The following is a 25459-nucleotide window of genomic DNA, read 5'->3' as shown; positions in this document are numbered from 1 at the left end:
GTGATTCTAATATTTTTGGGCGTTACAAACATCTGCACAAACGCATAATACGCTCCCCACTATGGTCGTGTAGGGTATAATAAATATTTTCTGGAATATTTTACAAAAAATTGAAAATTAAAATTTTTAAAAAACAAAATTTTAATCTTTTCTGGAATAATTTTAAATCATGATTATCAATTTATTTTGGACTGAATTGGATGATATGAAAACCAACGACATGTGGCTTCAACATGACGGCGCTACATGACACACAGCTCATGCCAAATTGGACATTCTGTCAAGGGATTTGAGGGCATGGTCATCTCACAGCTGTGATGTGAACTGGCCACCGATATCATCCAATTTGTGGGATTTTCTAAAGTCGCAGGAACATGACTTCGGTCAAATTCAGGTTGATTTATAGCTGTAAGATTTACTTATCTACTAAACCCTCCATCTCTGGTTTATACCAAACGACAGGGAAACACAGAAATTAAGAGACGCGCAATGTGATAAATCTCTCGGCGAATTATGTTTACCTCTATGTTTTGTTTAACTGTATTCCGAGTACTCTCTCGCTCATTTAGCAACAAGAACAAAATATAGGTACTTATCGAGGGTAGTTGTTGTTTATGATTCTAGCTGTAAAAATACTCTTACGATTTTTTGTTGTTGCGTATTTGCTAGAAGTTGTTGTTATTATTTTCACGTTTCACCAAAAAAATAATATAAAAAAACACACATTTCGTTTGATACTGTTGCTGTTGTTATTGTTGTCATAATTATCAAACAAGCGATCCTCGTTGAAGTAGTTTTGTTAAACCACTGACCTGTTTAAAGTGTCAGTCTTTTCATTGGCTTTGAGGCGTATTGAACGTGTTCGATCGTGTGGTAGTTTGTTTACAACAAAAAAAAACACAAATTATTTAAAACGCGGGTCGTTTTCTTATTATTTAAATTTGGAGAAAAGAATATTTGAAGAACCGTTCTTCAAAATTTGTGTGTGTGATTTTTTTCCTTTCTAAAAAAGGTAATAACTACAAAAAATAAAGAACAATAATACTAAAAAAATAACTTTACTTTACAAGTTATTAAATGTGCAACAAAACAAATTAAATATTTAAAAAATGTAATGCATAATTTAAAAAAAGAACTAGTAAAAGTTATTTGAAAAACTTATTTCTTAATTAATTTATTCAACATTATAACAAAAATTAAAAAATTGTAGTTTATGGGAGAATTCTACAGTTAATTGCAATTTTTTAGCTACACAGTTACGATGCTGATACAATGAACTTTGCACAGTGTTTTATAACAAGTGAACGAAAATGTGGATATTACAAAAAAAATATTATTTTGTTTAAACTTCGTTTAATGGTGGTTTAGTTAAACCGATCAAAATACAACACAAGGAGTTGTTAAAGCGTGTTTTTTTGCAACAATTTTGGCAAATTTTATAACCAAAATGCTTGAAATTAAATTACGAAATTTGCATGTGATGGCTTTACTAAATACTTAAGTACCTACCTATAGTATTGTTCTTTTCAACAACCTTGTACTTGAAACTATGCACTTTAAGTGCTTTTGATAATAAATTGTTAATTTAAATCAAATTAATTTTGAGAACTTTAACAATATCACTATTTGTGGAATAATTCTTTCATGTTAAAAATTATCAGAATCACTTTATGAGTCGACTAAACTTTCTTACTTGTTTTAATTGAAATTAATAAATTCAAAAATATTTGAAATTTACTCAACTTTATGGGATAAGGTCATAGCTAAGACCTTTTCCCATATTTCTGCCGAATGAAGTCAATATCGGATACTCTGTTCAAAGTGAAGCGTAACCCAGAGATCGAAACAAATAGTATTCGGACGGTGCAAGGTCTGAACTATAAGGCGGGTGAGGCAAAACTTCCCAACCACTTCATTATACCCTTTACAATGAGTGGCAAGAATTTGTCATTCTGTTTCTAATTTCTACATTTTTCATTTGCGATCCCAAAAAGTATATATATTCTGGATCGTTAAAAAGCGAAGTCGATATAGCACCTAAATAATTTACATACATGATTCGTACATCAATATGTCGGGAATTATCGAGGCTCGGTTGCTTTTTAAAGTCGAGAAAACTGACCAACAAATGGCTGAGATATATGGCAAAAATCAGGACAACCTATTTTTTATCTATATCTGGATTACTAAGTCATTAATATAGACAAAATCCGGAAAAATAATTTTTCCGCTGAGTTTTTTTTCACCAAAAAAAATTTTTTTGTTATAAAATTTAATAAATAAAAAGTTTTGAATTTTTTTTTTTAATTTTGTTTACCTAAAAATGTAAACAATTTTTTCGCTAATTAATATTTAAAAAAATTTTTTTTTAAAAAGTTTTGAAATTTTTTTTTTTTTTTTAAATTTAGTTTTGTATTAAAAATTTGTATTTTAAAATATAATTTGTTGAAGATTCTCATATACATAGCTCTCTTACTTGTTTTAAATAGTTTTTAACAGGTATTGCATAATGTGGCCTAGACTTGTCATTATGGAATATTAATGTTTCAAGTCTGGCCTCATATTCTAGGGGTTTTTGCAAATTCTTGTTGCAAATTCTTGTTTGGACATGCAAAATCTTCTGTCAAACTCTCTCGGCTTCAATTCGTATGGTACTCAATTTCCATACTTTTGGGTGAATCCTACTGCTCACAAACGTTTTGAAATTGTTGCTTGAGTAGCTCCCAATGATTTTGCAAGCTCTTGTAGAGTTTGACAACAATCTTCATCGAATTAATGCTTTCAATGCCTCTTCAAACTTTTGTGGCTGGCCTGGACGATCTTTGTCTTCCGTGTCAAAATCATCACTTCTGAACCGCACAAACCAACTATTGCTCGTTGAAAACAAGATGAAACACATCCACCATAAGCTTCGTTGAGCACTTGGTGTAGTTAAGCGGTATTTTTTTCAAATTAAAGAAGTAAAGCAAAACTTTCCGCATATAACGCTTTGTTCGCACAAAATTCGACATTTTCGAAGCAAAAAAAAAATTTTGAATAAGGCAGTATCTGCCTTTTTCTTAGGCCTAGCAAACATTTTATAATCTTATAACTAAAATTAAAATTAATTGCTCTCTGACAGGGGCCTTGATGGATAAATGGGTCACATCTTATCGGGGTGGTAGATCGACTCTACGAAGCCTAGATCTGTGCGAGAAATCTTGCAAGTGGGTTCGGGTGGTATTGTAATTTTTTAATGTATTTTTTACGGACATTCTTGAACTCATCATTCTCATTTCTTATGTATGTACTATGGTGCACCCATCTATGGTCCTTAAACTTTTCGATTGGGCATTCTGTATAAGTTCAATACTGGAATTACTCGCCGTTCCCCATAATTGAATTCCACATGGCCAAATTGGTTTTAAAATACTTTTGTACATGATGACTTTATAGTCAAGACTTAATTCTGATTGATCATTGATTAACCACTGAAGGCTAGAGTCTCTTAACTTCATGTGAACTCTCGAGGCTTCTATATGACTACGCCAAGTAAGTCGTCTATCCAAGTGAATACTTTTTAGTTCATTTACTCATATTCACCAGTTATTCAACCATATCTCCACGAGTCTGAGATAGTTGGCAATTCCGTAGAGTTGGCTATAATTCTCAAATGTTTATTGAATCGTATTGAAATGTTTGTTATTTGGGAAATGTTTTATTTTAAATATTTCACTATTAATAATATTAAAACTTTTTGAAAGCTTCTAAATTTTTTCGATAAGTTTATATGTAAATTTCATTAGTTGTTAATGAGTGTTCAATTCCTTTTCTTAAAAAATAAATATCAGCTTTTATTTTAAATTAATTTGTATACAGTAATTGTATACATATATATTTCAATTATAACAATAATTATTCCCCACACTTCTAATTTTAACTAATTGTTTCTATATTTGATTCAAAAGAGGCACAAAAAGTGTTTGGAATTTTGTTAAAACATTAAGATTATTGACTAATTTGAATAGGCTACGACTACAAATTATGCTACGTTTCCTCCATAATGACTGAATTCAATTATAATTCTCAAAATAACAAAATTAAATTTTAAACTCTACGACTGAAATGCATGCTACGTTATCAGTTTAAAAAGGACTTCCAAAGAAGCGAAAAAAGAAGAATCAGCAAAAAAGTAAGAGTTGTTTGAATAATTTAGTTTCAAATATAACTTAATACTGTTCTATTTCATCACGATATTAATTATTATAAGACAGTTATGAATATTCAAGTTATTTTCTGAGAGGGGCCTTGTATGAGGACTATGGACAAAAGTTGCCTGATTTTCGCCATTCTTTACTTTACTAATTTGTGCAAAATTTTATGAGGATTTGTACATTCCGGTTGTATATTTTTATGAGACCGATATTGTCCATTTCCAAAACCAAATCATCAGAGAGTATTTGTGAAAATTTTCCGCCAGCTAGCTCCTTTCGTTTGGTCCATATGGTGTTTCAACAGACAAATAGACGGACGGTCCTCATAAGATTCTAGATTGTCTTAGAATCTTATGAGGACCCATGATATATATGGGGGATTTCTTGTCAAGTGAACCAATTTTTGAAATCGATGTCTTCCGATCGGGATGAAATTTGCCCCAAGGTTAGACTTCTTAGATAGTTCAACAAGATCGGTGGAGAACTCTCTGAGTAAGAGGGGGTAAAAATTTAACATTTTGGCCAAGCAGGTGTTTTTTCTCATCCATGTTACTTATTGTTCTTAGCAAAATGTGTCCCAAACAATTTAGATAGCTATTTCTTCAATCTTTTAATTTTTTTTTAAACAATATTAAATTTTTGACATTTTTTTTCCGAAATCTAAAACTTTTTTGATTTTTTTTTCAAAATGGGCCCTTTTTTCTCAAAAGAAAGTTTAGATACTTTCCTTGAAGATCTAGGTGGTCGCTTAGTGGGATGCGAGATGGATATCTATTAAAAATGTTTGTGACTCAAAACATAAAATTTTTGATTTTTTTTCTAAGAAAGTTTGTCTTTCTACTACTTATTCACAGCCCAGTAAACACTAAATACAACTAAAAAATCAAGAACTTGAATCTTTTGTTGGAACTTGACTTGAATTTTTTTATGTTTTAAATTTGAAAAAATTAAATATTTTTCAAACAAAAAACATAAGTCTTGAATTAATGTTTTCTTTCTACAGGAGAATTCTATGATAAAGTGTTACAACTATAATTCAATTACTTGATACTGGACTCAAAAGGCTGGAATTATACTTGCTTTCCACTTGAATTCCATCTAAAATGCTTATTGTGAGTGGTTCCTGATCAAATAAATTGAAATTAGTTTTTCTCTTCTTAAACAATTTAATAACATTTTGTTTTTATATACAACCGTTTAATTTTTCAAGAAGCAAAAACTATAAAAATTTTAAGATTTCATCTTGTACAATGACCTCAATAATTTTTATATTTTGCAAATATTTTTTTTTTGTTTATTTCTTTTCAAGTGTTTTCTCTCAATGGCCTACAAATGTATCAATGAAAATCTAAAATTATCATTCTCTCATTAGATTTTTAAATACATTTCCCCCAGTTTCTGCAAATTCTATTCTAATAAATTAATAAATAGAAGTACACAAGTACCCACTGTAGGGTTTTTCTAACATATGATTTCTTATGATAATTATGATATTAAGTATTTTGTGTTTAGATTATTTGTTAGTTCTTTCTCAGTTTATTAAGTTGACTGAAAAAGTGTGATGATGTATTTTATTTGTTAATATTTTAAACTCGTACGATTTCTTTCTGCCAACACTAGATACATAGATATAAACATTTTCAAACAGTTGTCAGATTTTTTATTTTAAATATAAAAATGTGTCTTGTCTCAATAAAATTTAGAATTATTTGAGAAGAGAGACACATAATTTTTTGATGAAAAGAGTTTTATATTTTAGCACTAAATGTGTGAGAGAAAACTCGTTATTATTTCTGTTTTTATCGTCTGTTTCGTAAATCGAAACAAACAATAGAAACATTGGAAGAAAGATGAAGAAAAGCAAATAAACACACAATAATTTCGACAACGTGCTCCGCGTTAAGTAGTGTGACTACCTATCTACGTATTTACTATGAACTGTTGGCAGTTATTTATAGAATTTGAAAGTATACGGTAAAAGGTTAGAGAGATTAGGTAAAATGTGCGGGAAAAGAGAAGAGAATGTTGTATTGTATGGTTACAGTAAGTGTCAGAAGTAACCGAGGCATACACTAATTCGGAAGGGATCTATGCTTGGAAACATGGAAATGGATGAATGATTCTCCAAATACGATACTTTCTAAAACACAGGCATAAGCAAGATCAACCAGGTTCAAAAAGTAACCATCATTTTATTCACTTGACAGCCAATGACTTTATTGTATTTCAAACTTCAAAATCCACATTATTCAACAGCTGAAGCTACTGAAAAGTATGAAAAAAGAGAAGCGAAACTAAGTGCAGTAGTATTACAGCGTGAGTCAGAAGAAATCTAAGCATACAACAATTCTGACATGATTTTTGCTTGGGAATATGAAAATGGAAGTGTAAAAATTTAATTAAGATCAAGTAGGCTCAAAAAGTGACCATAATTTCACTCTATTTTATTTCGAAATTCAAAAATAAATTTCAAAATCCACATTATTCGACAGCTGAAGCTATTGATGCCTTAGAAAGGTTTGTTTTAGAGAAATTTAGTTTAGCAATGAAGAAAAAACCAAGTAAGAAAGTATGGTCGGTCAAGCCCGACCCTACACTACCCTACACTAAGTAAAAGAGCAAAACATTTTTCTTTTAAAATTTCAATAATTTATATTTTTGAGTGATTTACGGAAGTGGGCCTTATATGGGGGCTATGACCAATTATGGACCGATCACCTTGAAATTAGGTCGTGTGATTCACGTCTATATGAAAGTTATTTATGTCGAATTTTGTGTATATACCAACATTTTTAAGTGATTTAAGTACGTTAAAGCGATTTTCGGAAGCGGGACTATATGGGAGCTATGACTAATTATGGACCGATCGTAACAAAATTTGGTGACATTAATTTTGTATATATAAAACTTATATGGAGCGCAATTTGTGGAGATACATTTATAAATTAAACATTTATGACTGATAAAGTCCAATTTCGGAAGGACATTTGTATGGGGGCTAGGTGAAATAATGGACCGATTTCAGCCATTTTCAATAGGCTTGGTCCTTGGGTAGAAAAAATAATATGTAACAAATTTTATCGAAATATCTTCAAAATTGCGACCTGTACTCTGCGCACAAGGTTTACATGGACAGCCAGCCAACCAGACGGACGGACGGACATCGTTTAATCGACTCAGAAAGTGATTCTAAGTCGATCGGTATACTTTAAGGTGGGTTAGACTTATATTTTTGGGCGTTACAAACATCTGCACAAACGCATAATACCCTCCCCACTATGGTTGTGTAGGGTATAAAAATGTGGGGAAAGTCTTGTCCAACACTAGATTTTGAACATGTTCAAGCAGGCTCACAAAATGACCATAATTTCACTCATGACTTTATTTTATTTCGAACTTTAAAATTAAATTTAAAAAAACATATTATTCGACAGCTGATGCCTTAAAAAGGTTTGTTTTAGGGTAAGTTAGTTCAGAAATTAAGTAAAACAAGTAACCCCCTGTCTATATCTGATTTTGATAAACTTCAAAATGGTTGTCTAGATAAAGAATTATCATGTATAGTCTCCATTTATTAGTATTATTGCTTCGTTATGATAAAATTGTTAGTGCTTTTGCTTAGACAATTTTGTCTTGACAACAAATGTCATTTATTGTTATGATGAATATTTGTAAAGTATAGACAGGGGGTAAGAGAGCTATACTTCACCAAATTATTCTTAAAAAAAAAATGTTAGATATTTTTAAGTAAACAAAAAATTTTTTTTTCCAAAGTTGTTTTTTTAATTTTTTGGAAAAAAAAATTTCGAATTTGTTTTTAAATTTTTTTTAATTCAATTTTTTTTTTTTTAAATTTAAATTTTTAAATTTTTTCTTGTCCAACACTAGATTTTGAACATGTTCAAGCGGCTCACAAAATGACCATAATTTCACTCATGACTTTATTTTATTTCGAACTTTAAAATTAAATTTTAAAAAACACATTATTCGACAGCTGATGCCTTAGAAAGGTTTGTAATTTAGTTCAGAAATGAAGTAAGACAAGTAATAGAGCTATATTCGTATATACCCTTCACCAAATTATACTTCAAAGTAAAAATTTTAAATATTTTTAGGGTCTCATTTTTTTTCCAAAGTTGTTTTTTTAATTTTTTGGAAAACAAATTTTTGAGTTTTTTTAAATGTTTTTTTTTAAATTTATTTTTTTTTAAATTTTAATTTTTTTTTAAATATTTAGCGAAAAAAACTTTTGGTGAAAAAAATTCGGGTTAAAAAATATTTTTTTCCGATTTTGTCCCAGTGTAGGTTCAACTTATGTCGTTGCAAAGGTCTTTGAAATATCTATCAGATAGATATCCATATTGTCTACATTAATGACTTAGTAATCCAGATATAGGTCAAAAATCGAGGTTGTCCTGGTTTTTTCTTTATATCTCAGCGATTTGTGGACCGATTTTCTCGAGGCGGATGAATTCCGGAGATATTGATGTACGAATAGTGTAAGTAAGTTATTTGGGGGCTTCGGAAAGTTGATTTCAACAGACAGACGGACAGACAGACTGATGGACATGGCTTAATCGACTCCGCTATCTATAGTGATCCACAATATATATACTTTATAGGGTCGGAAAATTATATTGTGGAAATTACAAAAGTAATGATAATCTTATATATACACTTCTCACGAAGGTGAAGGGTATAAAAATGTGGCAAAAAAAAGAGCAGCGAAGCGAATTTTTTACAGCAACTTTAAGATGATCTGTGCTTGGAAATATGTAAATGGAAGTAAATTGATCCAATTTTCATATGATTCGTCAAATACGAGTCTTTGTCCCACACAAGATCTTGAACGTGTTCAAACAGGCTCAAAAGTGATCATAATTTCACTGTTTTTAGACATCTACAGCTATTGTTACATTAAAATGATTTGTTTTGGAGTTATTAGTTCCGAAATATAAGAAACAGTATGGGTAAAGAGAAGCGAGAAGGTTGTTGCATTGAGTGTCAGAAATAATCAAAGCATACAACAACTCTTTGTATTGATCTATGCTTGGGATTATGGAAATGGAAATAAATTTTGGATATTTTCGTATGACTAGCCAAATACCAGTCTTTCTCCAACACAAATATATGAGCATGTTGAAGCACGTTTAAAAAGTTACCATAATTTCACTCATTTGATTGCCAATAACTTCCCGAAATTAAACATAAATTTCGAATTCCAAATTTTTGGGAACCCAGAAGCTATTGATGCCTTAGATATATTTGTTTTGGAGTCATTTAATGCAAATTTAAAAAAAATAGCTTCAAAACCTTGAGAAAGTATTTTGACCTTACTTGACAATAGTTTGCAATTATTTTTTATCAAACTATAGAGCAACCCTTGGACGTTATACCAAAAATAATCTAATAGTTTAAGATCTTTTTGAAAACACTTGAAAAAATCACAAAAAACTCGAAATTGATACAAATCGATCATGAGACTCTATAAAATCTTCCAACAAAGTCTTCGGAAGTGACTCAGCACTAAAGATTACTAACTTAAATATAAATACTTTTAGCAAACCTTAAATTATGTTCATAAATTTTCCAAATCTCAGCACCAAAAAAATGGATTATAATCTATAATCTTCACAAACAAAAGATAAGTTTTAAATAATCTTATCATCGTTAAATTAATTAAAACTAAAATAACAAATTTTCCCACTAGTAACTAAAATTAAAGTTATTTTAGATTTTTAAATTCTATAAATTTATCACAAAATTTGCTTAAAAAAATTCATGTTTTTTTAATTAATTTAAATTTTTCCACCTTTTAAATAAAGCGCCTTTTAATAATAATTTCTTATCAATTTCTTTAATATTGCTATAAAATTAATCATAAAATTTATTGAATTTACTTTTTTTTATTTAAGCTATAAATAAAACATACTTGGTTTTTTTAATTGTGTTTAATGTTTTATTAGCTTTTCTTTCATAAATAAATTGACCGTTTCTATGTAGCGTGAGTTTTTTAAACGTATAAATCAAAGTACAACTAAACTGTTTGTTCAATTTTTTATTCAAGTAGTTTAACCATTGTTTTTAGCTATTAATGAATTACACTTTTTATTCCTTAAGAGGGTTAAGTTTAAATTGTTTATGGTTAATAGAAGTGTTATTTTTTTATTAAACAATGTTAAATAGTTTTTATGGTAAGGGCAGGTGTTGTAGTAGTAGAAAAAAAGAAGCAACGGTCTGGTAGAGAGTTTGTTTGAAATAAAGTTCAATAACCCAATAAATGAAAATAAGTTATTGCAAATAGATGTTGTATCAGAGGTATATAACCCCACAATTAATAAAGAATATATTTAAATTTAAACTTATTAAATCTAGTTCAGTTCTAGTTCAGTTCTAGTTCAGTTCTAGTTCAGTTCTAGTTCAGTTCTAGTTCAGTTCTAGTTCAGTTCTAGTTCAGTTCTAGTTCAGTTCTAGTTCAGTTCTAGTTCAGTTCTAGTTCAGTTCTAGTTCAGTTCTAGTTCAGTTCTAGTTCAGTTCTAGTTCAGTTCTAGTTCAGTTCTAGTTCAGTTCTAGTTCAGTTCTAGTTCAGTTCTAGTTCAGTTCTAGTTCAGTTCTAGTTCAGTTCTAGTTCAGTTCTAGTTCAGTTCTAGTTCAGTTCTAGTTCAGTTCTAGTTCAGTTCTAGTTCAGTTCTAGTTCAGTTCTAGTTCAGTTCTAGTTCAGTTCTAGTTCAGTTCTAGTTCAGTTCTAGTTCAGTTCTAGTTCAGTTCTAGTTCAGTTCTAGTTCAGTTCTAGTTCAGTTCTAGTTCAGTTCTAGTTCAGTTCTAGTTCAGTTCTAGTTCAGTTCTAGTTCAGTTCTAGTTCAGTTCTAGTTCAGTTCTAGTTCAGTTCTAGTTCAGTTCTAGTTCAGTTCTAGTTCAGTTCTAGTTCAGTTCTAGTTCAGTTCTAGTTCAGTTCTAGTTCAGTTCTAGTTCAGTTCTAGTTCAGTTCTAGTTCAGTTCTAGTTCAGTTCTAGTTCAGTTCTAGTTCAGTTCTAGTTCAGTTCTAGTTCAGTTCTAGTTCAGTTCTAGTTCAGTTCTAGTTCAGTTCTAGTTCAGTTCTAGTTCAGTTCTAGTTCAGTTCTAGTTCAGTTCTAGTTCAGTTCTAGTTCAGTTCTAGTTCAGTTCTAGTTCAGTTCTAGTTCAGTTCTAGTTCAGTTCTAGTTCAGTTCTAGTTCAGTTCTAGTTCAGTTCTAGTTCAGTTCTAGTTCAGTTCTAGTTCAGTTCTAGTTCAGTTCTAGTTCAGTTCTAGTTCAGTTCTAGTTCAGTTCTAGTTCAGTTCTAGTTCAGTTCTAGTTCAGTTCTAGTTCAGTTCTAGTTCAGTTCTAGTTCAGTTCTAGTTCAGTTCTAGTTCAGTTCTAGTTCAGTTCTAGTTCAGTTCTAGTTCAGTTCTAGTTCAGTTCTAGTTCAGTTCTAGTTCAGTTCTAGTTCAGTTCTAGTTCAGTTCTAGTTCAGTTCTAGTTCAGTTCTAGTTCAGTTCTAGTTCAGTTCTAGTTCAGTTCTAGTTCAGTTCTAGTTCAGTTCTAGTTCAGTTCTAGTTCAGTTCTAGTTCAGTTCTAGTTCAGTTCTAGTTCAGTTCTAGTTCAGTTCTAGTTCAGTTCTAGTTCAGTTCTAGTTCAGTTCTAGTTCAGTTCTAGTTCAGTTCTAGTTCAGTTCTAGTTCAGTTCTAGTTCAGTTCTAGTTCAGTTCTAGTTCAGTTCTAGTTCAGTTCTAGTTCAGTTCTAGTTCAGTTCTAGTTCAGTTCTAGTTCAGTTCTAGTTCAGTTCTAGTTCAGTTCTAGTTCAGTTCTAGTTCAGTTCTAGTTCAGTTCTAGTTCAGTTCTAGTTCAGTTCTAGTTCAGTTCTAGTTCAGTTCTAGTTCAGTTCTAGTTCAGTTCTAGTTCAGTTCTAGTTCAGTTCTAGTTCAGTTCTAGTTCAGTTCTAGTTCAGTTCTAGTTCAGTTCTAGTTCAGTTCTAGTTCAGTTCTAGTTCAGTTCTAGTTCAGTTCTAGTTCAGTTCTAGTTCAGTTCTAGTTCAGTTCTAGTTCAGTTCTAGTTCAGTTCTAGTTCAGTTCTAGTTCAGTTCTAGTTCAGTTCTAGTTCAGTTCTAGTTCAGTTCTAGTTCAGTTCTAGTTCAGTTCTAGTTCAGTTCTAGTTCAGTTCTAGTTCAGTTCTAGTTCAGTTCTAGTTCAGTTCTAGTTCAGTTCTAGTTCAGTTCTAGTTCAGTTCTAGTTCAGTTCTAGTTCAGTTCTAGTTCAGTTCTAGTTCAGTTCTAGTTCAGTTCTAGTTCAGTTCTAGTTCAGTTCTAGTTCAGTTCTAGTTCAGTTCTAGTTCAGTTCTAGTTCAGTTCTAGTTCAGTTCTAGTTCAGTTCTAGTTCAGTTCTAGTTCAGTTCTAGTTCAGTTCTAGTTCAGTTCTAGTTCAGTTCTAGTTCAGTTCTAGTTCAGTTCTAGTTCAGTTCTAGTTCAGTTCTAGTTCAGTTCTAGTTCAGTTCTAGTTCAGTTCTAGTTCAGTTCTAGTTCAGTTCTAGTTCAGTTCTAGTTCAGTTCTAGTTCAGTTCTAGTTCAGTTCTAGTTCAGTTCTAGTTCAGTTCTAGTTCAGTTCTAGTTCAGTTCTAGTTCAGTTCTAGTTCAGTTCTAGTTCAGTTCTAGTTCAGTTCTAGTTCAGTTCTAGTTCAGTTCTAGTTCAGTTCTAGTTCAGTTCTAGTTCAGTTCTAGTTCAGTTCTAGTTCAGTTCTAGTTCAGTTCTAGTTCAGTTCTAGTTCAGTTCTAGTTCAGTTCTAGTTCAGTTCTAGTTCAGTTCTAGTTCAGTTCTAGTTCAGTTCTAGTTCAGTTCTAGTTCAGTTCTAGTTCAGTTCTAGTTCAGTTCTAGTTCAGTTCTAGTTCAGTTCTAGTTCAGTTCTAGTTCAGTTCTAGTTCAGTTCTAGTTCAGTTCTAGTTCAGTTCTAGTTCAGTTCTAGTTCAGTTCTAGTTCAGTTCTAGTTCAGTTCTAGTTCAGTTCTAGTTCAGTTCTAGTTCAGTTCTAGTTCAGTTCTAGTTCAGTTCTAGTTCAGTTCTAGTTCAGTTCTAGTTCAGTTCTAGTTCAGTTCTAGTTCAGTTCTAGTTCAGTTCTAGTTCAGTTCTAGTTCAGTTCTAGTTCAGTTCTAGTTCAGTTCTAGTTCAGTTCTAGTTCAGTTCTAGTTCAGTTCTAGTTCAGTTCTAGTTCAGTTCTAGTTCAGTTCTAGTTCAGTTCTAGTTCAGTTCTAGTTCAGTTCTAGTTCAGTTCTAGTTCAGTTCTAGTTCAGTTCTAGTTCAGTTCTAGTTCAGTTCTAGTTCAGTTCTAGTTCAGTTCTAGTTCAGTTCTAGTTCAGTTCTAGTTCAGTTCTAGTTCAGTTCTAGTTCAGTTCTAGTTCAGTTCTAGTTCAGTTCTAGTTCAGTTCTAGTTCAGTTCTAGTTCAGTTCTAGTTCAGTTCTAGTTCAGTTCTAGTTCAGTTCTAGTTCAGTTCTAGTTCAGTTCTAGTTCAGTTCTAGTTCAGTTCTAGTTCAGTTCTAGTTCAGTTCTAGTTCAGTTCTAGTTCAGTTCTAGTTCAGTTCTAGTTCAGTTCTAGTTCAGTTCTAGTTCAGTTCTAGTTCAGTTCTAGTTCAGTTCTAGTTCAGTTCTAGTTCAGTTCTAGTTCAGTTCTAGTTCAGTTCTAGTTCAGTTCTAGTTCAGTTCTAGTTCAGTTCTAGTTCAGTTCTAGTTCAGTTCTAGTTCAGTTCTAGTTCAGTTCTAGTTCAGTTCTAGTTCAGTTCTAGTTCAGTTCTAGTTCAGTTCTAGTTCAGTTCTAGTTCAGTTCTAGTTCAGTTCTAGTTCAGTTCTAGTTCAGTTCTAGTTCAGTTCTAGTTCAGTTCTAGTTCAGTTCTAGTTCAGTTCTAGTTCAGTTCTAGTTCAGTTCTAGTTCAGTTCTAGTTCAGTTCTAGTTCAGTTCTAGTTCAGTTCTAGTTCAGTTCTAGTTCAGTTCTAGTTCAGTTCTAGTTCAGTTCTAGTTCAGTTCTAGTTCAGTTCTAGTTCAGTTCTAGTTCAGTTCTAGTTCAGTTCTAGTTCAGTTCTAGTTCAGTTCTAGTTCAGTTGTCTCTATCTAATGATATTTCTTTTATTTCTATACTTCTTGCAAAAACTATTAGACTTTGCTCTCACATCACGCAACATTATCAGTGATCACCCACAAACTATTTATGCGTTTGTAAATTTAATAGTTTTTTTTTATCAATGTATTTTTTCCCCTGAAACTTTCCTCTTTTGAGTCTTATCAGTTAGTTTCCTGTTGTGTCTTCTTAGATGCCCTCAGCTTTAAGAATTGACTCAGCTTAAAGTCTAGTCAATTCAAATGAGGCCTTAACATCTGTTAGTTTTTCTGACACGTGCTTCTTTCTTTGTGTCTGCTTGAAATTAAATAAAGAGGATTGTTTGTATTGGATGTGGGTCAATGTCTAGTAATTGATGTTTCATAGTCTGAGTCTTTTTGTTTATATTAGTTATTTTTTTAGCTAATTAATGATTTTCATTTAATTTTTTTTGCAGATCTTTTACTAATTCTTTAAAATGGCCACTGATGCTCTCTACAATCGCACCGGTCCCAATCGCCTAAAGCAGAGTGAAGTCAGCCGTACTACCGATGTAACACAAGCCGTTAAAATACGCATGTCCAAAGATGGTTTGGGTGCCGAAGAGCCCATTTCCATTCCTGGTTTGTTAAAGCGTTCGGTCAACAATTATCCCGACTATCCAGCCTTAAGAACAAAGAAAGGCAAAGGCGAATATACCACAGTTACCTACAAGTGAGTTAAATTGGATATCTTAGTTTCTTTTCCTACAGAGTTTATTGATTTTTCTTTATTTTCCCAGACAATATGAACAGAAAGTCCATCAAACCGCCAAAGCCTTCATCAAATTGGGCATGAGTTCCCGCAGTGCTGTGGGTGTTTTGGCCTTTAATTGTGCCGAATGGTTTTACTCGGCCATGGGTGCCATACATGCGGGTGGTGTTATTGCCGGCATCTATACCACCAATTCGGCAGATGCTGTTTTGCATGTTTTGGAAAATTCACATGCTGAAATTGTGGTGGTTGACGATGCCAAGCAAATGGAGAAAATACATGCCATCAAAGATAAATTGCCAAATTTGAAGGCCTGCATACAAATCCAGGAACCTTATGCTCCCTTCATGAAGAAGGAAGATGGTTATTACAGAGTAAGATTAAAAACAATAGCAGTTGTTGGTTTTTGTATTTTTAAACACAAATTTCTCTTCTCTTGCTTTGTTTTTAGTGGTCTGAAATTGAAAATATGAATGTTTCAGATGTTGAAGATGAATTCCAAAAACGTTTAGAAAATATTGCCATCAACGAATGCTGCTGTTTGGTCTATACTGTAAGTTTTTGTTTAGTTAGTTGTCTCTATCAATGCAATTGTTTTTATTTTGTTAACATTTCATCAATATTTTTCGAGCATGATGAAAAACAAACTAAAATTTATTTTCTTATCCGTTTTTTTCATGCTGCTTGCAGTCTGGCACAGTTGGTATGCCAAAGGGTGTGATGCTCAGTCATGATAACATTACATTTGATGTTCGTGCCATTACAAAATCTTTGGAACGTGTTGTTGCCGGCTCAGAGGTTTTGGTCTCCTACTTGCCATTGTCTCATGTTGCCGCCCAGACTGTCGATATCTATACAATGGCTTCCATAGCCGGTTGCATTTATTTTGCCGATAAAGATGCTTTGAAAGGTACTTTGGTGAAATCATTGCAAGATGCTCGTCCCACCAGATTTATGGGTGTACCACGTGTCTATGAGAAATTCCAAGAACGTATGGTTGCTGTCGCCTCCACCAGTGGTAGTTTTAAAAAAATGATTGCCAGCTGGGCCAAGGGTGTCACACTCAAACATTACATGGAGAGTCAAGGGTGAGTGAGAAGAGATGAATGCTATAAATGCAATTTGAGAACATAAATAAAGGATTAAAGATGTGGGGGGTGAGAATTAGATTAAAACAGTAGGGAATAGTAGGAGTAGAGTTAGTAATGACTCATTGTAAAAAGCAGAGGTTTTCTAAAATTATTAATAATAGAGACGTTTTGCAGTTTTTCCCAGGAATCAGGGTTTATTTTAACATCAAAGTCAAATTATCACGAATCGAAGAAATTTTAAAAATTTCATAAAAATAATAATTTTTATTCTTATAAATATTGAAGACAAAACCTCTCCTATTCAAAAAATCTTAAACATTTTACATAAATTAAGCGAATAATTTTTATTTGGTTTTTGATTCGTTAATTTTATTGTCGCACATTTATAAACAAATAAATTGAAAGATTCTGAAGAAAACCTAACAAATAATTTTTATTCGTTATTTTATTCGCCAAAAAATTTTAAAATTTTTTATGTACAACCAATATGATTTATTTAAATATTAATAAAAAACTAATTTCCAATGAAAAAATCAACGAATAATTTTTATTCGATTTTTTATTCGTTAAAATTAATTCCAATTTTTAACCTAATCTGTTTAAATTTTCCAATTTTTCTAGAAACTTTCATAAAAATAAGCGAATAATAAATATACGAATTTTTATTCTTATAAATATTGAAGACAAAACCTCTCCTATTCAAAAAATCTTAAACATTTTACATAAATTTAGAGAATAATTTTTATTCGATTTTTGATTCGTTAATATTATTGTCGCATAAAATTATTTCCTTCTAAATACCATAGAAAACACACTTATAAATAATAAAATTTGAAAGATCGCAAAGAAAACTTAACGAATAATTTTTATTCGTTTTTTTATTCGCCAAAAATGTTTATTATTTTTTATGTAGAAACAATCATATTTACTGAAGTATTAGGAAAAAATAATTTCTAATGAAAAAAACAACGAATAATTTTTATTCGTTAAAATTAGTTCCAACTTTTAGACAAAAACTGTTTAAATTTCCAATATTTATAGAGCATTCATAAAAGAAAGCGGTTAATAAATATTCGAATTTTTATTCTTATAAATTTTAAAGACAACAAAATCTCTAAATCTTAAAAATGTAATATAAATTTAGCGAATAATTTTTATTCGGTTTTTGATTCGTTCAAATTATTGTGGATCAAAAGCAGAAAAAAATAATTTACTTCTAAATACCATAGAAACCATATTTATAAACAAAAAAATTTGAAGGTTCTAAAGAAAACTTAACGAATAATTTTTATTCGTTATTTTATTCGCCAAAAATGTATGGTATTTTTTGTGTAGATTAAAATATTAGGAAAAAATAATTTCTAATGAAAAAAACAACGAATATTTTTTATTCGATTTTTGATTCGTTAATATTATTGTCGCAAAAAATTATTTCCTTCTAAATACCATAGAAAACACGCTTATATGTAAATTATAAAATTTGAAAGATCGCAAGAAAACTTAACGAATATTTTTTATTCGTTATTTTATTCGCCAAAAATATTTATTATTTTTTATGCAGAATCATATTTATTGAAATATTAGAAAAAAATTATTTCTAATGAAAAAATCAACGAATAATTATTATTCGATTTTTTATTCGTTAAGGTTAATTCCAATTTTTAGCCTACAAATGTTTCAAATTTCTAATTTTTAAAGAAACTTTCATAAAAATAAGCGAATAATAAATTATCGAATTTTTATTCGTATAAATATTGAAGATAAAAACTCTAGTATTCAAAAAAAATATCAACATTTTACTTAAATTCAGCGAATAATTTTTATTGTTTAATATTATTGAGAAACAAAAGATGCAAACAATTATTTCTTTCTAAATACCATAGCAAATACATTTATAAACAAAGAAATTTAAAGGTTCTAAAGAAAACTTAAAGAATAATTTTTATTCGTTATCTTATTTTCAAAATTTTTTATATTAAAACAATTATATTTATTGAAAAATTAATAAAAAATAATTTCTAATGAAAAAATCAACGAATAATTTTTATTCGATTTTTTATTCCTTAAAATTAATTCCAATTTTTAGCCTAAAACTGTTTAAATTTTCCTGTTTTTATAGAAACTTTAATTTAAACAAAAAATTCGTTAGATTATTAGGAAAACTTAACGAATAATTTTTATTCGCTAGTTTAATCGTTGTAATTTGTTAATGTTTTTTACTGAGAGTTTTTTAATTTCTCAACTATTATAGATATAATAGTTTGCAACAACAATTGTGCACTATTTTTAAGAAATCTTAACGAATAATTTTTATTCGGTTTTTTATTCGTTAAATTTGTCTATAGTTTTACTTTAAAATTATTTTAATTTATAAATTTTTATAGAAAAATAGCTTCCAACAATAATTTTGCACTATTTTTAAAAAAAGTTAAAGAATAATTTTTATTCGATTTTTTATTCGTTGAATTTTTTACAATTTTTAGCTTAAAGCTGCTTAAATTTTACAATTATTCTAGAAAACAACAAATATGCCCGAATTTTAGCTAAACTCAACGAATAATTTTTTTATTCGGTATTTTATTCGTTGAAATTTGTTAAAAATTTTTAGCTAAAACCGTTTAAAACATCCAACCATTATAATTTTTAGCTGAAATCTATTTTTTTTTTCAATTATTAAAGAAAAATTGTTTCTCTCCTATTTTAAGCTAAATTCATCAAGTAAGTTTTATTCGTTGTATTTTTTGTCAAAATTTGTATCATAAAGTTGTTTTAATTTCTCAGTTATTATAGAAAATTAGTTTTTAACAACAATTCTACGCTATTTTTAGAAAAATCTTAACGAATAATTTTTATTCGTTTTATTATTCGTTGTAATTTGTTAAAATTTTTTCTTTAAAATTATTTTAATTTCTCAATTATTATAGAAAAATAATTTTCAACACCAATTTTGCACTATTTTTAAGAAAATTTAACGAATAATTTTTATTCGGTTTTTTATTCGTTGAATTCTTTTACAATTTTTAGCTTAAAGCTGCATAAATTTTCCAATGATTCAAGAAAACTAATTTTTAACAACAAATATGCCCAAATTTTAGCTAAACTCAACGAATAATTTTTATTCGGTATTTTATTCGTTGAAATTTTTTAAAATTTTTTTAAGTAAAACTGCTTAAATCTTCCAATCATTATAGAAAAATAGTTTTCAACAACAATTCTGCGCTATTTTTAAGAAATCTTAACGAATAATTTATTTGAAATTTTATGTAAAAAAATATTGCATTTATTTTACTAACTAATGGCGTTTTCTTTTCTGGCATAAATGATGCCTTTATTCTACCTTTTACCCTTTTCTGTGTTCTTTTCTAAAAAAAATGTAGTTTGGTAAGGGTATAACGTGTTCTTTTCAAGTAATGTTGCCCTAAAACCCCGAAGATATGCTACACGTTTCACCCTCAATTTTATCAAAGGGTTAGAAATGCAGCACTTTTTTAAACAGCAAAATGTATAGTTTTACAACATTTAGAAGGTACATAAAAGAAAATTGCATAAATGGTAATGGTTTTTGTTCTATTGTGATCGTTAAAAATGTAAAACATTATGAGGGTATGGGTAATCTTTAATAAATGGTACAAAGTATGTTGGCAACATTTTGTGTCAGAAAAGAAAACGCCATAAAATTTCCATATTATTATTCCCTTAAATAAATATTTTCTTAAGGAACTTTTGCATTTATTACCCTGCTTAATGTATACGCTGAAAAGCAACAATTTTCACCTTGATGTTCGTTCACCCTCTCCCCAAAAATCTTAAAGACAAATTTTCTTTGTTCTTAATAAAAACAATTTCAATTAATCTTTTACATGCGAAAACATGTTGTAACCTCCTTAAATACATTTCTAACCAAAATCTTTACAACTGCAAGTGCACACGAACACATTTATTTTAGGGATCACAGCCATAGTAGATGCATGAGCAAAAGAAAATTATTCCAGGGAAAATGTAATTTTATGCATAAAACATTTCTCAACATCAGTAGAGAGAAAAAAAACGTAAAAAAAAGAAACTAGGGAACACACACCTTTGCAACTGTATAGCGGTCAGGACATGCTGCAAACTTGTAAGTATGACATGTAATGACTTGCAGTTGTACTGACTGTCTCACTATGGGTCTCTGTGGTGGCATTGTCAGGTGTAGTTGGTAAATTGTTTTTTTGTCTCACTATTTTTAAGCAGTTTTAACCATTATTAGCACATGGTGGATGATGATGTTCAGGTTGTGGTTGTGATAAAGGTGGTGGAGGTTTAGTTTAGTTTTAGTTTATTTTTTTAAGGATTTGTTGCAAAAAACTGCATTTAAACTTTCTGTGGAAAAAGATGTTTGTCTTTTATAGTTATTTACAATGCAAAATGGACACGAACCAACCTGGCAAAAATATAGTTTTAGTTTATGGTTTGCTAAACATCTGGGTAAATACAAGAAGATTCAAAGTTGGACAGCATAATTAATTGTTGTGATCTAAAGGTAGACTTAGAGGTTTTTATATTTACTGCAGGGTTTATGAATTTATGTTTTCTTAATTTATAATTAATAATTTATATTTTTTTTTGTATTTTAGCAAAAATGGCGGTTTGCGTTACAAGCTTGCCAAATCGTTGATCATGTCTAAGGTTAAACAGGCCTTGGGTTTGGATCGTGTTATCACTTTGGTTAGTGCTGCAGCTCCCATGTCTCCCGAAACAAAGAAATACTTCTTGAGTTTGGATTTGAAGATTTTGGATGCCTTTGGCATGTCCGAAACTGCTGGCTGCCATTCATTGTGTTTGCCCGATACCATGCAATTGACCTCAATTGGCAAGACCTTGGGTGGCTGTGAGACCAAGATTATCAACAAAGATGAAAATGGTCATGGAGAGGTGAGTGTTTTTGAAGATTTTATATTAATTGCTTTAAATATGAGCAAAAGAGTTGTTTTAATTACCAAATTATTTGAAAAACTTGTTTTTGCCATAAAATTTTTACGATTTTTAGGTAAACTTAACGAATAATTTTTATTCGGTTTTTTATTCGTTAAAATATTTAGCTTAGAATTCTTTTTATTTCCAAATTATTATCAATCATAGTTCACAATAACAATTATGCACGAAATTTGGGTAAAATTAACGAATAATTTTATAAAAAAATTCATCCAAAAAGTGGTTTTAATTTCCAAATTATTAGAGAAAAATAGTTTGTGACTTAACATTTTTACGATTTTTAGTTAAACTTAACGAATAATTTTTATTCGGTTTTTATTCGTTGATTTTTTTTTTAATTTTTAGCCCAAAATTGTTTTCGTTCCCAGTTTATTATAGAAAAATAGTTTTCAACAATAATTATAGGCGATTTTTAGACAAACTTAACGAATAATTTTTATTCGGTTTCTTATTCGTCGAAATGTAGACAAATTGTTTCTCCCAAAAGATCTTTTATCTTCCAAATTATTAGAGAAAAATTGTTTTTGACATAAAATTTGTACGATTTCTAGGTAAACTTAACGAATAATTTTTATTCGGGTTTTAATCATTGATTTGTTTTTGCAATTTACATATATCTTAAAGTAATTTTAATTTCCAAATTATTAGAGAAAAATAGTTTTAGGCGGGAAATATGAACGATTTTTAAGTAAACTTAACGTATAATTTTTATTCGATGATTTTTTTTTTAATTTTTGTCCTAAAGTTGTTTTAGTTTCTAATTTATTATATATGAACGATTTTTAAGTAAACTTAACGTATAATTTTTATTCGGTTTTTTATTCGATGATTTTTTTTTAATTTTTATCCTAAAGTTGTTTTAGTTTCCAATTTATATATAAAAATAGTTTTCAATAACAATTATACACAAGTTTTAGGTAAACTTAACGAATAATTTTTATTCGGTTTTTTATTCGTTGAAATTTTTAAAATAATTTCTCCAAAAAGTTGTTTTAATTATGAAAACATACTTTTCAACAACAATTATGCATGAAATTTAAGTGAACGAATCATTTTGTTATAATTTCCAAATTATTAGACAAAAATTTTTGTTTTATAAAGTTTTTTTAATTTCCAAACTGTAAAATACTAATTGTTTTCTACTCGAAATTAACGAATAATTTTTATTCGTTGATTTTTTTTTAATTTTTAGCTTAAACTTGTTTTAGTTTCCAATTTATTATAGAAAAATAGTTTTAGACAGCAAATATGACCGATTTTTAAGTAAATTTAACGAATAATTTTTATTCGTTTTTTTATTCGTTAAATTTAGTTAAAATTTATAGCTTAGAATTCATTTTATTTCAAAATTATTATAAAAATATAGTTTTCAACACCAATTATGCTCCAATTTTAGGTGAACATTACGAATAATTTTTATTCGGTTTTTTATTCGTTGAAATTTATAAAAAATTTTCAACCAAAAGTTGTTTTAATTTCCAAATTATGAGAGAAAAATAGTTTTTGACATAAAATTTTTACGATTTCTAGTAAACTTAACGAATAATTTTTATTCGTTGATTTTTTTTTTGTTTAAAGTTATTTTAATTTCCAAATTATAAGAGATAAACAGTTTTCCACAGCAAATATGAACGATTTTTAAATAAACGTAACGAATAATTTTTATTCGGTTATTATTCGTTGATTTTTTTTGCTTATTTTATCTTAAAGTTATTTTAACTTCCAAATTATTAGAGAAAATTTGTTTTTGACATACAAATTTTACGGTTTCTAAGTAAACTTAATGAATAATTTTTATTCGTTAAATTTCTTTTTAATTTTTAGCCTTAAGATGTTTTAGTTTCCAATTTATTATAGACAAATTGTTTTCAACAACAATAGATGCGTTTTAGGTTAGCTTAGCGAATAAATGTTATTCGATTTTTTATTCGTTGAAATTAGTTAAAATGTTTAGCTCAGAAGTCGTTTTATTTCAAAATTATTATAAAAACAAAGTTTTCAACAACAATTATGCTCCAATAAACTTAACGAATAATATTTAATCGGTTTTTTATTCGTTGAAATTTATAAAAATTGTTCGACCAAAAGTTGTTTTAATTTCCAAACTATAACAGAAAATTGTTTTTGACATAAAATTTGCACGATTTCTATCTAAACTTAACGAATAATTTTTATTCGGTTTTTTATTCGTTGAATTTCTTTTTAATTTTTAGCCCTAAGTTGTTATAGTTTTCAATTTATTATAGAAAAATGGTTTTTAACAATAATTATAGACGATTTTGATGTAAACTTAACGAATAATTTTTATTCGGTTTTTTATTCGTTAAATTTATAGCTTAGAAATATTTTTATTTCCAAATTATTATAAAAACATAGTTTTCAACAGCAATTATAGACGATTTTTAGGTAAACTTAACGAATAATTTTTATTCGGTTTTTTATTCGTTGAAATTTATAAAAAATGTTCTCTGTAAAGTTGTTTTAATTTCCAAATTATTAGAGAAAAATAGTTTTTGATATTAAATTTGTATGATCTCTAGGTAAACATAACAAATAATTTTTATTCGGTTTTTTATTCGCAAAAATTTTTAAAAATGTTTAGCCTTAAGCTGTTATAACTTCCAAATTGTTATTATTTTCAACAAATCTGTACGATTTTTAGGTAATCTTTACGAATAAATTTTATTCGGTTTTTTATTCGTTAATTTTTTTTTTAATTTTTAGATTCTAATTTTTATTTTATTTATTATTCCTTCAAATTTGTAGCCTAAAGTTTAAAATTTTATTTTCTAATCTTTAATTTACATTTCTTCCTGTTTCTTCCAGATCTGCGTTCGTGGTCGCCACGTATTCATGGGCTACATTGACAACAAAGAAAAAACCGAAGAGGCTTTGGATGATGAATGCTGGTTACATTCCGGTGATGTTGGTTATGTCGATGACAAGGGTTATGTCTATATAACAGGCAGATCAAAGGAAATTATTATTACCGCTGGAGGTGAAAACATACCACCAGTACACATTGAAAATTTGATTAAAAAGGAGTGTGATGCCATTTCCAATGCCTTCCTCATAGGAGAACAGCGTAAATTTTTAAGCGTGTTAATAGCCATTAAGGTAATTGTTTTATATCCTTTATATTTTCAAAATTTCAATTATAACTATTTTTTGGGAATATAGACCGAAATGGACAAAGACACCGGTGCCCCCTTGGATGAACTCAGTCACGAATCTTTGGCCTGGATGAAATCATTGGGAGTTAATCACAAAACTTTAACTGAAATTTTGAATGCTGGTCCCTGTCCCAAGGTGTACAAATCCATTGAGGATGCCATTAAACGTGCCAACAAACATGCCATTTCTAATGCCCAAAAAGTACAGAAATTCACCATCTTGCCTCAGGACTTCTCCATACCCACCGGTGAATTGGGCCCCACTTTGAAGGTTAAACGTAATGTGGTCAACAAACAATATGCCGATATCGTAGAGAAAATGTATGCCTAATTTGTTGAGCCCCCCCCCCCCTTAATTACAAAGAAAATATTTTATTCTAAAAATATTTTCCTGTTACAAACATATAAAACTTATTAAAACCAAAATATTTAAAAGAGTTTTGTTAGAGCATGAAATCATTAACAAAATTCTTATTAATTTATTACTTTTTTTTTACTTAATTGGACAAACAACTTATTTGTTAAATACTTAATGAATTTATTTAAATTTTTATTTAAAGAAAATTGTTATTCTATTCTAGTTGTTACAACACTCTGAAAAATTGAATTTAAAATTGAATTTAAAGACCACAAATATTTAATAATACTGAGTTACATATTTGTAATATTTAATTAACTTTTATTTAAGAAAGAAATGATAATAATGATTCCTTAGCCATGAAGACATGTAAATAGTTTTAGTTTTTTTTTTCCTTAATTTTAATTTTAAATTAATAGCTATTTCCTTTATTTAATTTTAAGTTTTAGCTTATTTACAAAAATTGTTATTTTTTTATTGTATAAAATAAAATATATAGTTGAAATTGTAATTTGTAATAAAAAAATATAAAACAAATTATATTGAAAATTTGGTGGTGTTTTTTTAAATCTATATTAGTCTATGAATATTAGAATAGGATCCAGCCACATTAGATATATATGAACTCGGATTCAGAATGTTAAGAAGTGGATAAAAAGAAAGATAGTCGACAATCTCTACCTGTCATCGAGCCACTTAATTCCTTTGATGAACCTGAAAATGTCAAAACTCCACAACTGAGGATGGTCCTTTAGTATATCAAGTACTTCTTACAAAAATCATATGTAAATTTGACTCATTTAAAAGTACTATAAAAATCGTG

At 29.1% G+C, this 25459-nt stretch overlaps 1 protein-coding gene across 1 annotated transcript; it reads left to right on the top strand.

The window, feature by feature from the left end:
• Window positions 1–862: 862 nt before the first annotated feature.
• On the top strand, window positions 863–25185 carry bgm (bubblegum). The gene is made up of 8 exons (XM_065501445.1): window positions 863–1012; window positions 14745–15001; window positions 15069–15414; window positions 15492–15593; window positions 15731–16128; window positions 20748–21045; window positions 23932–24222; window positions 24286–25185. The coding sequence occupies exons 2-8, from the start codon at window positions 14766–14768 to the stop codon at window positions 24607–24609; spliced, it is 1995 nt and encodes a 664-aa protein (XP_065357517.1). The 5' UTR covers window positions 863–1012; window positions 14745–14765; the 3' UTR covers window positions 24610–25185.
• The last annotated feature ends 274 nt before the right edge of the window (window positions 25186–25459 follow it).

The sequence above is a fragment of the Calliphora vicina genome, chromosome 2 (genome assembly GCF_958450345.1).
Source record: "Calliphora vicina chromosome 2, idCalVici1.1, whole genome shotgun sequence".
NCBI classification, from domain to species: domain Eukaryota; kingdom Metazoa; phylum Arthropoda; class Insecta; order Diptera; family Calliphoridae; genus Calliphora; species Calliphora vicina.
This window is presented reverse-complemented; position numbering and strand designations above follow the sequence as displayed.

What these genes read in the sequence shown, in the direction of transcription:
- bgm (XM_065501445.1), top strand. Translation starts at nt 14,766, where the DNA reads ATGGCCACTGATGCTCTCTACAATCGCACCGGTCCCAATCGCCTAAAG. An exon ending in GCTGCTGTTTGGTCTATACT is followed by an intron (nt 15,594 to 15,730) that starts GTAAGTTTTTGT and finishes TGCTGCTTGCAG; the next exon opens with TCTGGCACAGTTGGTATGCC. An exon ending in ATGAAAATGGTCATGGAGAG is followed by an intron (nt 21,046 to 23,931) that starts GTGAGTGTTTTT and finishes TGTTTCTTCCAG; the next exon opens with ATCTGCGTTCGTGGTCGCCA.